General features: G+C 48.9%; 1 protein-coding gene across 1 annotated transcript; it reads left to right on the top strand.

Moving 5' to 3' along the window:
• The first annotated feature begins 2979 nt into the window (after positions 1 to 2979).
• TAB1 (TGF-beta activated kinase 1 (MAP3K7) binding protein 1) lies at positions 2980 to 11502 on the top strand. The gene is made up of 11 exons (XM_048956646.1): positions 2980 to 3112; positions 3692 to 3828; positions 3992 to 4145; positions 4763 to 4849; positions 5364 to 5502; positions 5982 to 6095; positions 8424 to 8535; positions 8648 to 8792; positions 9165 to 9387; positions 9695 to 9851; positions 10816 to 11502. Exons 1-11 carry the CDS (start codon positions 3080 to 3082, stop codon positions 11021 to 11023), a joined length of 1509 nt encoding a protein of 502 aa, XP_048812603.1. The 5' UTR covers positions 2980 to 3079; the 3' UTR covers positions 11024 to 11502.
• Positions 11503 to 17366: the final 5864 nt, after the last annotated feature.

Below are 17366 nucleotides of genomic sequence, written 5' to 3'. Positions count from 1 at the left end.
TCCACAGCACATTGGTCAATACTGTTTGCTCATCTTTTATCTGCTAACCCAGCAGAGTGACTGGTGGAATGCTTCTTCCCTTTCTGCAGAGAAAACATTTGTAAAAACAGGAAGGCAGTAGTACGGCTTGGCACTAGAAATACTGTGCATATAATCCCTGTCATTGGGAACAGAAAAGCATGAGAAACAATAAGTACAAAGAGACACAGAGAGAGAGGGAGGGATGAGAAATACGGGAGTTTAATGAGGGATAGGGAGCTAGAAATCTGGTACTCACTGAATCATGCCATTTGTTCATTGGTGCATGGATGAGGTTCAGTGACCAATATTCTGTATCGGTCTGTATCGGAGCTTGGGGAGATTTTTGCTGCATGAAAATATAGCACAGTAATTTCTGAGAAGATTTACTGAAGGTATTAAACATAAATAAAACGAGAAAAAAAAACAAGCTCCATCAATACAGCAGCAGAAACTGTTGCACTATTCCATTTTGTGAGTGCTGCATAAAGCTGTTGATCTCTGCAAGCAGGGATTCATGAGGCAGCATGTGAGCTTCAGCAGCACTTTCCTTTGGAAGATTGCAAAAGATTGGACAGATATGCATTCAGCATTGCAAGCAGCCTTCTTGGGCAAATCCTACTGTTCTCATTTTGCAGACTAAGTAGTTAAGGGCCTTGTTCAAGGTTAGGGTGGAGGCTCAGTGACAGTGCCACAGGAACATCCTGAAGCTGACACAAATAATTTCACCAAGACAAAATGTTTTGTATCAGCTCTGCCTTCCAGCCCAAACACAGAGGAGAAAATAAAACAGGATGACAATGGTCAGTGACCATGAGTTGCAGCCAGACATTTAAATTAGGAACAGGACAAACGTTCAGACTCCACTCTTGTTAGTCTCAGGACACGCTTAACAATACAAGAGCACAGCAATAACTCTTAACTCCCCAGTCCTGCAATGTGATACACACGGGCGGTCACTGAGCACACTGGAAGCCTTGCTGATATCAGTGGTGCTCTGTGCAAGGACAGGGGCTGCCTGAGCTCACCAAAGTACATGACTGCAACCTTGAATGTCATTAAATAAGCATAAGCTTTTGCTGCAATGCTGAAAAAGTGACATTGTGTTTTAAAGCAGATGAACTTGCCTGTTGTGTTTGAGCAGTGCAGACAAAGCTGTTCTACATGGATTTCAGCAGCATAAGGAATTCTTGACCTTGTAAGAAAACAGATCTTTATTAGTACAAAATCCATCCACTCCACTTTTAATTTTAATGCAGATTTGAACACCCTTCCTGGAATTATTTCTACCGACTTACAGTTTTACCCACAGGAATATTTTATATGTCATTGTTGAAACCAAGCTTAGATACAAAGCTAAACGTGTAGAAACCTGTGTGTAGACTGAGGTTGTAAATCTAGCATTTTATTCCGTATTTCAACAGTATAATCTTTAAAAATAATTTTTTAAAAAGCCTGCATACCTAAGGCTGCCAGAATGGCTGAATTTCTGTCAGTCTTGTGTGAAAGGAAAGAGTGGGAAATTTTTGTAGATTCAGAAGAAAGAGAAGCACCAAAACAATAAACAAAGGATTTAGAGGAAAAGGAGCTGGAATCTTCGGACAGGATCCCCTGCAGCAAAACCCATCATTCCATATAATGAGGTTAATTAATGAGCAATTACTTCTGAAGTACATCTGAATCTAATATGTTTGAAACAAATATGTCATTAAAAGAGTATCAAATGACTGCTGGAAGTCAAGACTGCTCAGTACCCATCTCTCATCATGACTGCTTTGCTACACACATCTCTCACACTGGAGCCCCTTCCTTCAGCCTGGGTTCACAGGGAGAACTGTGCTCTTCCCTGTCTGCCTGTCATCACACCGTGCAAGACATGCCACTCACACAAACTGCAGGGCTCTTCTGCTGACCTTCAGTGTAAGAAAATGCTGGGAACGATTCTTGAGCGCTGGCACAGGTTGTCATGAGAGGTTATGGAGTTCTACTTTGTGGTATTCAAAAGCCACCTGGATGTGGGCCTGGGCATCCTGCTCTGGATGTCACTTATAAGCCAGATGAATCCAGAGCTCCCTTCAAACCCAAACCATTCCACAGTTCTTTGACAAAGTTCAAGTGATGATTGGCTTGAAGGCACATTCACAGAGCCCTGGCCTATGTCGTAGTCCACAGGAGGGCTGGAAAGACCTTGGGCTACTTCAGTGGGAGATAAACAGGCTGCCCAGGGAGGTGGTGCAGTCACCATCCCTGGAGGTGTTCCAGAGCCGTGTGGATGTGGCACTGAGGACATGGGCATTGGGCATGGTGGGGATGAGCTGGCGGTTGGACCAGGTGATCCTAGAGGTCTTTTCCAACTTCAGTGATTCTGTGATTCTATTCTATGATTCTACAGACTCCAGGCTGATACATATGGAGGAGGCTTGTGATGTCTAGGTACTGGCAGCACAGCTGAGAGCTGGCCACTTGGGCTGACTTACAGAATCGTAATATAGAATCATGGTGCTACGAACCAATCTTAACACATGGCCACTGGTCTCAGCTCACAGGATTTCATAGGATCCCTCAAGTCTCTGCCACACTTCCCTCCCTGTGGTGGCCAAAGGGTGCTCCTTCCTCTCAGAAACCTCAAGACAAGTCACAGAAACACCTCAATTCCCTCTAAAATAGCTGTGGGGAGAAGGAAATTTAAAAATATTTTGCTCTGGTGGACCCAAAGAACCACGCAGTGCCCTCCAGAGCCAAAACACCGCAAACTACAGCAGGGCAGGCACCGCGCCTTGAAGGACACCAGCCACGCACCGCATCACCCCAATCACGCGCAGGGGCGGGGCCAACGCAGCCACCCGGGCGCGCTCCCGAGCCCGCCACCTCCCCATTGGGCGGGGTGACTGAAGGGGGCGTGGCCAAACCGCGCGTGTGGGCGGGGCAACCGCCGGAAGCGGCCCGTTGGCTGCAAGCGCTGCTCTCTGCGTGAGGGGGAAGAGGGCGGGGTCGTGTGGAGCGGCCGCTCTGCCCGGCAGATTTGTCTGCTCTGGAGGGAGGAGGGCGCTGCTGCTGCAAGATGGCGGCGCAGAGGAGGAGTCTGCTGCAGAGTGTGAGTGGCACCGTCCCCCCTCTCCCCGTTCGTGCATCTCTTTCTGTGTGTGCGAGGAGGGACCCGCACCTCCTCCTCATCCTCCTGCCCGGGAAGGGGGAGGTGCCCGCCGTGAGGGGAGGTGGGTGTCCTCCGCTCCCGGCTGCCCCGGGGCCGGCCCGCAGCCCTGTGTGGGGCTTTGGGGCCCTGCCTGAGGGGTGAGGGTCAGCCGTTGTGGGCCTGCCCGCATGGGCACAGGGGCCCTCGTCGGTGTTGGCAGTCCCGAATCCCCGTTTTCTGAGCGGGTGTCCTCCAGGTGCGAGGGTCCCGTCCGTCGAACTCGCCATTAGTGTTGTGCCGTGTGTCAGGTTCGGGTGCGAGTGTCAGTTCTGGTTTTTTGTTAGAAAGAGCCGGAGGTTCAGCCAGAGCTCAGCTTCAGAGGGAAAGCAAGGGGTAAGTGATGGAGCTCTGCAGCAGGGAACGTGAAGTTCTCTGGTAGGTGCGCTGCCCTGGTAGCAGAGAGGGTGGGAATGGACCTGTAGCTCATCCCAAAGCAGCATTATCACCTCAGGGTTTACGTGGCCTCTTTGTGTCTCTCAGGAACAGCAGCCCAGCTGGACAGATGACCTGCCATCCTGCCATCTCTCTGGGGTGGGCTCAGCTCCAAACCGTTCCTACAGTGCAGATGGCAAGGGTACAGAGGGTCACCCCTTGGAAGATAACTGGTTGAAATTCAGGTAGGTTGATTGTGCCTGGGTCACAGTCTCCTTTACCTGCCTCTGTCTGCAGGTGATATTTAGTTTTTCACAGAGGTCTCAGAGCATACAAGATTCTGGAGAAACTTGTTATGTGTGTTTTTATGTCATAGACATCTGTGAATTCTTTTGCCTTCTCTGATAGGAGTGAGAACAACTGCTACCTCTATGGTGTCTTCAATGGCTATGATGGCAACCGAGTCACCAACTTTGTGGGCCAGAGGCTGTCTGCAGAATTGCTGCTGGGCCAGCTGCACGCAGATCACAGTGATGCTGATGTGCGCCGTGTTCTGCTGCAGGTAAAGCAGCTTCGACTGGGAACAGCTTCTTCTCACTTTTTGCCACTGGGGAGCAGCGTCTGGTTTCTGAGAGGATTGAAACATCTGCCAGTGGTTGTGATTGCACTTATCCTGAGCAGCTGCAGTGCTGCTTGTTTTACTTCCATCTCTCACCCATCTGTCTCCCTGGCTGTCAGTGTGCTGCTGACAGCTCTCCAGGAATTTGCAGCCAGCCTTCACTGGACGTGTAGGAGCAAGTCAGCCTGAGAAGGAGATGACAATGAGTGAAAGGGAGAAATTAAGGCGTGGGGGGATGCATGTGCAAGTTCACTCTCTTGAGTGATGGATGAGTATTTTTACAATTAACATACAAAATCAAATAGGTCTCTGACATTGCTGGGTTTGTAACTTGTGTGTTTTGTCTCCTGTTTTGAGTACTAGCAGATTGCTTTCACAAGCTATTAACAAGAATAATTGCACTAAAATAATTACATTTCAGTATGATGTGTGATCCTTTAATATCTATATGAACTGTAATCAGCTGCTCTTACGAACTAGTCTTCGGAGGTGGGGATGGGTAGTTTCGAAGTTCTCTAAGTACTGGATAAGAGCTCAGTTTTTCTTATGGTCTTTTTTAGGCTTTTGATGTGGTAGAAAGAAGTTTCTTGGAGTCTATTGATGATGCTTTGGCAGAGAAGGCCAGCCTGCAGTCCCAGCTGCCAGAGGTAATGTAGCCTTAAGAACTGGGCTACTGGTCAGTGTTGTCCAAAGGAGGCTGTAACTGAAATCTGTGTCCCTGTAGTTCTCGTCTGGGAGCCAGTGTGAAATGAAGCAAGTGCCATGGTCTGTTCTGCAGAGTTCCCACTGGTACTACTACCAGAGCTATCACTGCTTTTTTTTAGTAAAGAACTGAAGGTACTGTGGGAAGGTGCTCAGCCCTGTACTTATGGCTCTTCCAGGACGAAGACATATGATGTGGATGGTAGGCAAGGCCTCAAATTTGCATGGTACATGGGCAGGTGTGAATTCTGGTCTTCAGGTGAATTGGAGTGTCATCTCCAGAGTCTTATCAAACCCCTGTAGTTTGTTGGGATTGAACAAATAATTGTATGACTTGCACATCTTGGCCTCAAGGCAAGACTGTCAAAATGAGGCCTCTCTCTACAAATGTTGATTCTAGCTGTGGTTTCAGTGTTGTTGACTAAGTGTTTAAGCCTCCTCCATAATCTTGGATTCCAGGGTGTTCCTCACCACCAGCTGCCTCCTCAATACCAGAAGATCGTGGAGAGATTGAAGGTTGTAGAGCAGGAGATCTCTGGAGGAGCCATGGCCATCGTGGCTGTTGTTCTCAACAATAAGCTCTATATTGCCAATGTTGGTGAGTTTTTCTTTGTTAGCATCCCAGTTCAGGTGTTTGTGAGGGTGGCTGCAGTTCTAGGAAGTTCTAGGAAGCAGAAGCAAATTGAATGTTGGGGACAGTTTCCCTGGTCAAGGAGTGATTTGCTTGTTACTTGTAGGATGGACAAATCAGTCCAAGTCATTATCTCTGCAGATACTGGCTGATGCAATGTTTAATGACCAAAGAAGAGGGGAAACTGGGTTGAGAGGGAGTGGAGGTTCACCGGGAAGTGAAGAACTGTCTTGTGAGGTACTGGCTCAAGGCTGAGTGAAGAGCTGCCTAACAGGCCTAGTATGCTGTAAGCAAGTCTACTTCTAGGAGATCATGAAGAGAGAGTACATGAGCTTTTCTCTTCTTTTCTGTCCTTATTCCCCTCTCCTGTTCCTTTTCCATTTGGATATGTTCTTCCCCTTAACGGCAGAGCTATCTGGTGCCTCATCTCACTACTCCTGCTGCAGGTACCAATCGTGCACTATTGTGTAAGTCCACAGTGGATGGGCTGCAGGTGACTCAGCTAAACGTGGACCATACTACAGAGAATGAGGATGAACTTTTTCGCTTCTCTCAGCTGGGTGAGTGTTCAATTTCATGTTCCTACCTGAGAGTGTCTCACGCCCCAGTTTACCTGGGGCACCAGGAATGACTTAAGCCCCTGGAAACAATAAGTGACAACAGAAAGAAGTTCTCTGTGGGCTGTGGTTTCAAATAACGAGTTCTTTTTCTGCATACCTAGCCACTCAAACTACAGAGTGTTCAGATTGCTGAACCAACAGAAAACAGTCCTTTTCTTCCTTTTTTGTTCGTTTTGAGAGCTAGTTTTGTGTCCCACTGCCATGCTGTCATTGATTTGCCCTGCAGCTGTGTGATTGCTGGAGTGGATAGGAAGGCAGGAACAGAGACATGCAGCCAGAGGGCAGAAGCAGGGTGGGCAGAGTGTGACTGCCCCTTTGGAGGCAAACCAGGGTTAGTCTGGGTTAAGTTCTGCATGATGCCACACCCTGAGGATGGTGGGTTTTGATTTGCCTGTGTACAAGCTGCTGCAAAACAGCAAGTACACTTCAGACAGGGGCAGACCAAACTCTGGCATTTAGTGCTCTTACATCAGTAACTATTGAACTGTGCCTATACTGACATCCTGCTTCAGGCAATTTCCCTTTTCCTTTACAATGTTTGACATGGTGGTTTTTTTTTTGTTGTTGTCTGGAACTAGGCCAGGCCACTTGTGTGGCTGTTAACACCAAACTTCATATGGACATACTTGTATTCTGTGCCTTTGTTCTGGTATATGTAATTTGGCATTCTTCATTAGGTTCACCTGATCAATGTTCTTATCTGGGGAGGCTGTCAGTGTGATAACTTTTTTTGCTGCTAGGTCTTATTTTATTCCTTTCTCTTTTATTTTTTGTTTCTTATTCCTGCAGTAGTGTTGTGTGCTATGACACAGGAATCCATGGAAAAAGAGGCTTTGACTGCCTTTCTACTGCCTGAAACACTAGGTTCAATTTAGCTGTGGTCTATAGTGGGATAGGACTCTCTGCTAGGTATGCTGACCTTCCTCATCTCGTGCAGCAGTGGTTCTCCTACTGGCAATGTTAATGGAAGGAAGAGCCTGTGGAGCAAGCTAGTGTGTACAGGCTGTTCTGGGGCCATGCCCGAGGTTATTGTAGGCCCAAGTTGAAGCACAGTGCTAAGAAGTCAGAGGGATGGTGTTTGTCATGATACATCTTTCACCTGTCCTGGGGAAAGGGAGAGAGACAGGTCTTATACCTGCTTGGCTCTTCACCCTGCTCATTTCAGCTTGTTCAGTGCTCCTGGACCATCACTGTGATTTAGGCACGAGCTCTCTGGTGTGCTCCTTGTGTTTGTGTCTGTCGTTAGCTTGTATCCCCCTGTCAGGAGCTGGCAAATGAGCCAGGCCATGTTGATGAGTCAGCTTTGGTCTGCAGCAGATGGCAAGAGTTATGTCTTACTGCTGGGGTAGGTGTGGAGCCATCTGTGTGGTGAGGCTTGGTTTGACTCAGGGGGAGAGTTTCAGTTGGACCTCTGCCTTCACCTTGTACTGAGGACAGTCATCCCTAGATAAAAATCTCAAAATAACACTTTCCTGCCTGTTAGCTCTACATCTAACCAGGATGGGGGGGATTGCCAGAACAGACCAGGTAAGTGATTCATCTGCTCTGAGTCCTGCCTCAAAGAATAGCCCCTTGCAGATGGTCTCTGTTAGGACCTTCTTCAGGATAAGATCCCTCCCTAGCATCTGACAGGTTTGAGTTATCCTCTTAAACTTAAACTAAATACCTGCTTGCTCACTGTCCTTGTTTTAGGAGTAGCCAGCACCAATCTGAGCACTTGAATAAATTCAGTGCCTCTTGCTGATTTCCTAAGTTAACATATTACTGAAATTGTCATATGGAATTTAGGAACAGGGATCAATAATCGTTGGAAGAAGCAGCAGAATCCTTCACGTGTATTTTCCCTCTTCTTGCTTTCCTCCTCCCATCACATGGTCCTGAGCTGACAGGCACAGATGTTCCACTGCCTTTTCAGTGAATGCCTGTGCTCCCAGGCCAGCTGCCACCGGTGGCTTTGGACCAAGACGTGGACTTTGTCCCAGGGCCAACCATTGCGTTCAGAGTGGGAGTGTTGAGCTGTGTGCATCTTGCTCCTTCTCCCTCACTCCCAGATGACAGCTAATGAGAACGTGTCCTTTGGAAATGGAGCAAACTGCTCTTTCTTTCCTTCCTGTGAGGAAGGATGATTCTTTGGCTTCTTATTTTGTCCTACTGTAACTGGGTTTTTTTTCAGCTGTGGATATTGTGTTTCTCCTTCCTGATAGCGCAACTGTGGTAAGTCCTTCAAGTTTTCCATACTCTCTTACATTTTGTTTTTCAATCTGGCAGGCTTGGATGCAGGGAAGATAAAACAAGTGGGAACTATCCGTGGGCAGGAAAGCACTCGGCGCATTGGAGACTACAAAGTCAAATATGGCTATACTGATATTGAACTCCTCAGGTCAGGAAAACTCAACTTTGTGGTTTCAATCCCTTTTTTTTTTTTTTTTTGTGACCCTTTCTTCTCACTCACTGTGACACCACTGGTTATTAAAAACACTGTCTCTTTCCAGTGCTGCTAAATCTAAGCCTATCATAGCAGAGCCTGAAATCCACGGAGGGCACTCACTGGATGGAGTGACTGGCTTCTTGGTGCTTATGTCTGAAGGGCTCTACAAAGCTCTGGAAGCAGCTCACGGGCCTGGGCAGGCCAACCAGGTGAGTGCTTACATGGGAGTTGTTCTCTCAGCTACTGACTTATTTCACGGGTGTTGGCTGCTCTCATATGGGCCATCCTTCACATCTGTCGCATGAGTGCTACCTGAACTGGATGCCCGTGCCACCCCATTCCAGTTAGTAACAATGTGGGAGCTGGTTTGCCAAGCCAGTTCAGCCAGGTACCTTCTCCTCCTTTTAGGAGGAGCCTGTTAAAGAGGATGGGATGATTCTAAGTGCAAAGCACGTATCAGCAAGTGAGACTGGCAAGAACCATAGCTAGATAAATTGCGGTAAAGCTTAGGTCACGTGGCTGGAAAAGGTTTCTTCTAGAATCTCTTAAACATTGTTCCATTTATTTCCTCCTCTGCTTAGGAAATTGCAGCCATGATAGCCACAGAGTTTGCCAAGCAGACGTCACTGGATGCTGTCGCCCAAGCTGTAGTGGACCGGGTGAAACGGATCCACTGTGACACTTTTGCCAGTGGTGGGGAACGGTCCAAGTTCTGTCCCCGCCATGAAGACATGACCCTGCTTGTGAGAAATTTTGGCTATCCCTTGGGTGAGATGAGTCAGCCCACGCTAACACCAACACAAGGTATGCTGCAGAGAGAAGGAAATGGAATAGAGGGTGGAAGATGAGAGCCCTTGATCTGGCATTGACCTCATGTTGGGAGAGTAGATACTTCAGTGTAGAGGGAATTTTGTTATTAGGGGGGTTATTGGCTTCTGAGACCTGGAGTCCTTAACAACTTGATGATGCATTACTGCATCTAAGAAAGGAGACTTAATATAAATTCTTTCCTTGGGATCTTTGACCATTCCTTTGACCTTTCTTTGATGCTCTGCACCCCTTGTCACTCATGTCTCACCTGCACATAGAATTCTGTTTTCTTCCTTCTCAGGGGGCCGTGTCTACCCAGTCTCTGTGCCATATTCCAGCTCCCAAAGCACGAGCAAAACGAGCGTCACGCTGTCTCTTGTCATGCCTTCCCAAGGCCAGATGGTCAACGGTGCCCACAGCAGCTCAACTCTGGATGAAGCCACCCCCACCCTCACTAAGTAAATATGCTGCTCTCTTGATATCCCGCAGTCCCCTGCAGCTCACGCTGTGTGAAGTGGTTGAAAGGCAAAGGCACACCTGTCACTCATTCCCTTATCTGCAGCATGGCCCTCCTGACTGCAGTATTGACAGCCAGCATAAGTTGTTAGCTGGAAAGTGATATGTGAGGAGTGGGAATGAGCAAAGCAAGCGGCTCTGAAGCCAGCTATGGGAACATGCCTTGTGAGAAGCATATGCTGCTGTCACCAGAGGACACTCTGGCAGCCCAAAGCAGCTCTTCGGATATTGGATGCTGTGCATGGAGGGAGAGTGGGTGCCCTTTGTTTTAATATTGAACAGAGGCTGCTGAAGAGGTTGTGCTGCACGGGTCAGCTTGCTCAGGGGAGAGAAGTTAGGGTAGAAGAACAGATAAAGGTTCGACTTGGATCCCATGTGAATCTACTGTGCAGGATCCTGCTGATGGCTCTGATTTGAGTTCAGCCTTTGGCACAGGGTGGAGTGTGTACGTTCTGCAAAGCGAAGAAGCTCTATGCTTATTGTGTTCTGGTAGCTCCAGAAACAATGAGGCTGACAAACCAGAGCTGCTTTGGCTGTAGCGTGGGTCACGCAAGAATAGCTTTTCTGCTGCCAGACTCTTCCTGTAAAGCTCGTACTGTATGGGTATGAGGAAGCCAGCAGAGTGTATCCCTCTTTTTTTATTTTTCTTTTCTTTGCTACCTCTCCTTTGTTTCTCAGATGTCTGGTTGTACTTAAAGCTGTCCAGTTAAAGGTGAGGCAGGTATCTTTGGCAGTCATCAGTAGCGTGCTGTTCTCAACACACCTAATGCTGTGACAGAGCAAGGATCTGTAACTTCTTTTACCTGGTAGCTTAATCCTTAAAGAAGTTGGCACTTGTTCTGGTGCCTCGTGCAAGGTTGTGGATGTGGAAAAATAAAGCTGCTTTTGTTCTCTCTCTCTCCCCAGCCAAAGCCCCACTGTGACTCTCCAGTCCACTAACACTCACACACAGAGTAGCAGCTCAAGTTCAGATGGGGGTCTGTTCCGCTCCCGCCCTTCCCACTCGCTCCAGCCAGATGAAGACGGGCGCGTGGAGCCCTATGTGGACTTTGCAGAGTTTTACCGGCTTTGGAACATGGACCATGGTGAGCAGGGAGCACTGACTGTGTCCTAATGTGGAAATGGGCCTCCTCCACCCACCAGGTGCTCAGCTGTGTGAGAAAAGACTGAGGAGGGAGCAAGAGCGCTCCAGCTCCATTCTGTGTTCTGCCAAGAGTTAACTCCTATCCAGGATGTGCTGAACACTGGGCTGGGGAGCATCTGCTGTGCTCTTGTCGTACGTGTTGCCTGTGCAATGCACCTAATCCTGACTGACCTCTTTCCCTTGGAAGCCTGGTGAACAAGGGAAGGGGTCTTGAATGCAACCCTCGCTGCAGGTTTTCATAAATAAAGTTGCAGAGAGGGCTCTCTCCTGGATAATGCAAGAGTAGAGGCCTGTACAAAGGCTGTGTGTGCGTGTGTAGGTGTACGTGTGTGCCTGCGTGTGTGCGCGCTGTCAAAATGTTTCCACAATTCATAATGCTGTGATTCCAGTGTTCAACTCCATAGAAGATACCTCTATTTTGCAGAATAAATAACTTATAGCTACACTCATTGGCACCTGTGTGGCTTGTTCTCTTCTTTAAATCAAAAGGATGTGAGTTTGACAGCTCTTCCCACTGGAAACCTTCAGCCCCCAGCAATGCAACTTGCAGCAAGCAGGTTTCAGTTGTAGAAGCATCCTGAGCCTCTGCGTGTGGATTCAGAGCCTTTGTAGCCTTTGCCCTATGCTTACTGGCAAAATTTTGGCACCAGTACTAAAACATAAATCCAGATTTTGTAGAGGGTGGAGTGTAATGCATCTTTCTTAACTGGCTTTTGTTAACGTCCAGAAGGAAGTTAAGTGTTGATGAACTTAAAGCTATAGCTGTGTTGCAGTGCAGTTGTGTTACAGGTGCTGGAGTTCATCCTCGTGTCAAAGCAGAAGTGGGCAGCAAAGGAGAGAAGGTGTGCAGCTGAGCATTAGCCTGGAGGAGCTGGGGAAGGTGTCAGAATCGCAGCAACTTTCCCCTTCAGTTCAGGCTTCTGACAGCAGGCGGCAAGCGTGCCTCTTTCCTGCCTGCTGCAGGCTTCCCGCTGCAGCCTGCCTTGCTGGGGAAAGGTGTAGGCAATGCGGCGAAGCCTTTGGCGTGACTAAGGGAAGAAGGGAAGGAGCAGAGCATTGCTGCAGTGGAAGCCAGCATGCAGCGAACTCTGGTGTGTGCAGGTTCGAGGCACTTGTGGCATGCTGGCTTTGGAAGGGTGGAGGGAGATTTCTCCCTCCCCATAAATCAAATAGCACGGAGTGCCCCAGGGCAAGATCAGAGTTTACTGAGAACTATTTGTGGGCAGGGTCGAAGCCGTGAGAAGTGCTTGCTTCCTGGGAAGGTACAGGAGGAATCCCTTGCACATCCGCGACTGGCTCTCTGCCATTGCCTTCCCAGGCCCTGCCCACGTCCTGCAGGCTTCCCTGGGAGCAGAGCAGGGCTACTGGGCTGCCTGCAGATGCTCTGTTTCTCCACCACTGAGATCGCCCAGTCCAGCCACCAACCCATCCCCACCATACCCATAACCATATCCTCAGTGCCACGTCCACACGGTTCTGGGACGCCTCCAGGGATGCTGATTCCACTGCCTCCCTGGGCAGCCTGTGCTGCTGCACCATCATTCTTCCTGAAAAGAAGTTTTTCCTATTTTCCAACCCAAAAAGGATGGTGCCTTCCTCATGCAGACTAAAATGGAGTTGAAGATATTTTATCCTGTTTTGTGTTCCCCAACCTGACACGGATTTCAAGAGCTGTATAAACAAGTCTTTCTTGCTTACTGCCCTATCTCATCCATCTATGGTATTTGCTAACTTATACTGAGAACACTTCAAATGGGAAATATTCCAGCACGCAGATGCTCCAGACCAAGTTTAAGAATTGCCAAACGCCCTATGTAGAGCAGCTCACACAAAACAAACTTTTCCTTTGACATAGATCCTGGTTGTCTAGGTACAAAAAATTGAAGTAAGTAGAAGCATACAGAGCCTTATGGCCACTGGAAGAAGAGGAAAATAGGTTTTCTGTTCATGCAATATACCATGGCTTAGGAGTCCAGGTCACAGAAATAGTGTATATGGGGGAAAGCGGCTCAGAAGCAGATGTCAGGATTTAATGTTATCCTTAGGGAGCTGTGCAACAACAGTGGAAAAAGCCCCTCTCAAGCCAATGGGGTCCGTTTGTTCCTTCACAGACAGAAGAAGGGCGTTAGAGGAACCCAGCGCAGCTCATTGCTGGAGGAACTCTCTCCAGCGAAGAGCATCTCCGGCATCCTGAAATGTCAGCACCGCTAATGCGAGTTGTAAATAAACCACTGGGGATGGGTTAGGTATTTTAAATCCTACAGCTCTCTCTGTAAGCATAGGAATGCTGTTTGGAGTATTCTGGCTAAAATTCAAGACGAGTGCTTATATTCTGCCAACTCCAATCCCCTCCCGGAGTTTCAAGTGGATGCGATATTTATCTCCGCTTCCCGTCTTAACCATTGTGTGTTGTTGCTGGAGGTTGCTAAACAACTGCCGTCTCATCAGTGGCTGTATAAAGCCATCCCCATGCACATCCGAACCGTAAAGCTGTTTGGAGTCCTTGCATAAGAACCCCAAGGTACATGTAAGCTGTTAATATTTATTATGCGGAGCTGCGAACGCGACTGAAGATGGAGGGATTAGAGCAACTGAGTTCAGGCTGCCGAGCAGAATGGAAGAGAAAGCAGATTGCCCGGGAGGAATCAGCACGGGAAGCGCAAAGGATCCGGCATGCAGGATTAGCTGTCAGCAGAGCGTGGAAAGCAAAGGGCTGGGCAGCCCTCAGAGAGCAACGGGGCAGGTGGGGCGGGTGCAGCATCTCTACTCCCTGCTTTCCTCACCTGCTGCAGGAGCCCACACCAGGATTTGGGCATAGCAAGAAGCGGCTTGGACATGGTGTTTGCAGGGTTGGAAGAGATGACTTGGGCTTCTGGTCCCATCCTCCTCTCCTGTTTTGACTCTCCTAACCTGCTTTCTGTCTTGTCTCCCAAGAACAGCATGACCTAGAAACTCGGCATTTCTTCTGAGCAGAGCTTTTCTGAGCCTTGCAAAAACTGCGTGGTGGTGGGGATCAGCACCAGCCCCTTTCTGCAGAGCAAATCAGCTGCTTTGCTTTCAGCCATGAGAGCCAGGGGGCCCCAAGCATGCTGCAGGGGAAGTGCACCCTGCTGGGTAGGATGATCTGGAGCCATCAAGCACCTTCCAGTTATTGAGCAGCAAACAGCCATCAAAGCTGGGACAAGAGGTAGTGGCCTCAAGTTGCACCAGGGGAGGATCAGGTTGGACACTAGGAAAAACTCAGAAAGAGCAGTGCTGCAGTGGCACAGGCTGCCCACAGAGGTGGGAGAGTCACCATCCCTGGAGGTGTTCAAGAACCGTGTGGATGTGGCACTGACGGACATGTTAGTGGACATGGTGGGGATGGACTGGTGGTTGGACCAGGTGATTAAGTCTTTTCCAACCATAATGATTCTCTGAAGGCACCTGGGGTTGTCACTGTGGCTGGTTCCCAGCCATCCAACACCAGGATTCTAGAAGTGGCCAGACATTTCTCAACACACAGCATGAAGCTACAGCTGGAGCTGGTGGTGTTGGCCAATTCAGGACTGCTTTCAAAGCAGCGGGATCAAAGCCGAGCTGTTAGTGGTTTCATGCATCAGTAGCTTGGAAAGTCCCTTACTCCAGCCAACAGCAGCTGGCCGCAGAAACAAAGCAGGTAACGGCTCTCCACCATGCTCTTCTCCTATCCTCTTCAATGCCTAAATCCTCTTCTGTGCTTGGAGAAATGACAGAAAACAGGCAAATCTATCAGTGCTCAGGTGTTGGAACAGGCTGCCCACGGAAGTGATGGAGTCACCACCCCTGGAGATGTTCCAGAGCCATGTGGATGTGGCACTGAGGGACATGGTCAGTGGGCATGGTGGAAATGGGCTGGAGGTTGGACAAGGTGGTCAGCCCTGTGCATGGCAGAGGATTGGAACTGGGTGATCTCTAAGGTTCCTTCTGACCTAAGCCATTCTGAGATTCTATGATCTTAGACGTCTTTTCAGACCATCATGATTTCATGATTCTGTGATCTACTGAGAGCCCCTCAATCCCCTGAAATTCTGGTGCCAGATCTGCACTCCCTCATGGCTCCTGGTGTTAGCTCTCAGCTGCTGCAGAGTGAGATCTCCAAAATAGCTACATAAGGGACTGCTCAGAGATCTGAAGCTTGAAACAACAACAGGAAAAAAAAAAAAAAAAAAAGCTGCATGGGAAATGGAAAAGGTGAGGAGAAAAAAAATAACGGGCAGTCAATAAAAGCTTTCAGGGAAGAGATAAGAGCAACAAAACAGAGAATGTCTTACTGCTAGCTAAAGGTGTGATGGGAATGAAAAGAGCTTCTGCAAATGTCTGGAGGGGAAAAGAAATTAGAAGAGAAGTGTATCCATTAGTAAATGAGTGTGCGAGTGTATTATTCATGGCTGCAAATATCTGAGCTGCAAAAGTGTGACATTTTTATTTCGATCTGCCTTTAGTGGTGAATTTAAGGATTTGGGATAGCGAGGATGTAATTAAGGACTAATAGAGCAGCTTTCGGCTGCACCCGTGCTGCAAACGAGGATGGCAGCAGGCTCCCTGCTGGGACCTGGGTGAGGCTGCTGCCTGCCTGCGGCTCCAGTTAGAGATGAGCAGAGCAAAGCACGGTGCAATATTCAGCAGTTTTGCTCAAACGTTACCCGCTGGTGCCCTTCACTGGGGGACATCAGCAGGTCTTGCAGCCATCAAGGGACCCTCACTGTCACCCTTATGGACGGAGCTCAACCTGCAGCTGGTTGCTGACATTGCCCGCTAATTGCTGTGCTTGGCACCTCCCCTTGGCATCTGGTGGGCAGGTGGCCAAGAGCGCGAGCAAGTGCGCAGTGCTGGGAGATGCGCTGTCGTGCTAATGGCCCTACACCGAGCTGTAAGGAGGCTGGGGACCTGCAGCTCTCCAAGCAGGTGGAGCGGCGTGCTTTCCTCTAATTAGAGCCACTTCTCTAACCAGGCAGCACGTGGGGCTGCAGTTCCAGCAGAAGGAAGCGTTACCCAGCTCCGTGTCTGATGAGGAAGGCAAATGGTGTGGCCTCATTGGAGCACATCAAGGGATGAGAAGAGGGTATGTCGTGACAATCTGTGTTTTGAGGTGGCAGGTCGATGGGATATTTCAGCAGAGAGAATAACTATTTCAGCATCTCTGAATAAAAGTTGCTGGAGAGCCAACCTGCCATGATAAGTGGCTGAGTGTTATCTAGGGTGTGGAGCCTAAGAAAGTGCCGGGGGATGAAGTACCTAGCCAGACCTTGACATCCTGACTGAGGAGCTCAGTGTGTTTGGTGTCATCCTGCACACTGCTGAGGGTCCTGCTGTCATTGATGAAGATATTAAAGAGCACCCATGTGGGACACCTTCAGCAGACACCTGGGGACCAGAGGGGAAGGTCTGTCTTAGGGGTACGTGGGTGAAGGAAGGAGGCAGCCATAAGTCCTCACCACCACCACCGCAGGTCTCACTGATTCTGTTAAGCCCTGATACTTACTCACTGATCCACGAGGCCTTGATTACAGATTGGCTGGGATGACATTTGTTTTAGATTACACCCAGCGAAGATCTCGTGCCTGCAAACAGGCTGTGCTATGTATCACTCCCAGGTGTTCAAACACTATGAATCAGATCCCTTAATATTCTCATCTCTGGTTTAAAATAAAGAGAAAACAACGCTGGCTCCTTTCCGTTTGCGTTCCATTCCTTCCATTTGCAGTCCTGGAGGTGCCTCGGGGGCCTCTCCAGGCGTCTCCCCGCAGCCCCCAACGCCTGAAGCAACCTGAAAAGCAGTGTGGGTAGCACGGGGGGGGGCTGCACATTGCCTCCCCACTCATGCTGACGTGTGAGGCCATTCCATCAGGCCCCAGCTTGTTCCGTCCTTGAGGCATCTGTGGTATTTCAGACCCACGCTCGTCCCCACTGAAGCAGCAGCCACCAAAACCCTTTTCTAACCGGAGCCCCGCCGCCTCCCTTCACCCACAAGGATCGCTCGCCACAGGAAAAACAGGTTTGAATGAGAAGAAAAAAAAAAAGGAAAATAAAAGAAAATAAAAGAGCACTCAGAAAGGAAATAGTTCTGCAAATTAAGACCCGAAGAATCCCGGAGGTATTTGATGCTTGAGTGGCTGAATAAGAAGCCAGGCGAAGTGTTCGTAGCCACTTATTTATTTAAACTGGCACGGGGATGGTGCTCAAATGTGCGCCTGCAGCTGTGCACCAGATCTCCTAGAGGTCCTACATATCTGGTCTGGGTGGGAGCTCTCCCACATACCCCATCTGACGTCCCACCAGCCCCTCTCCTGCC

This window comes from Lagopus muta, chromosome 1 (genome assembly GCF_023343835.1).
Source record: "Lagopus muta isolate bLagMut1 chromosome 1, bLagMut1 primary, whole genome shotgun sequence".
Lineage (NCBI taxonomy): Eukaryota > Metazoa > Chordata > Aves > Galliformes > Phasianidae > Lagopus > Lagopus muta.
The sequence above is the reverse complement of the archived record's forward strand: the minus strand, read 5'-3'. Positions and strand labels throughout refer to the sequence as shown.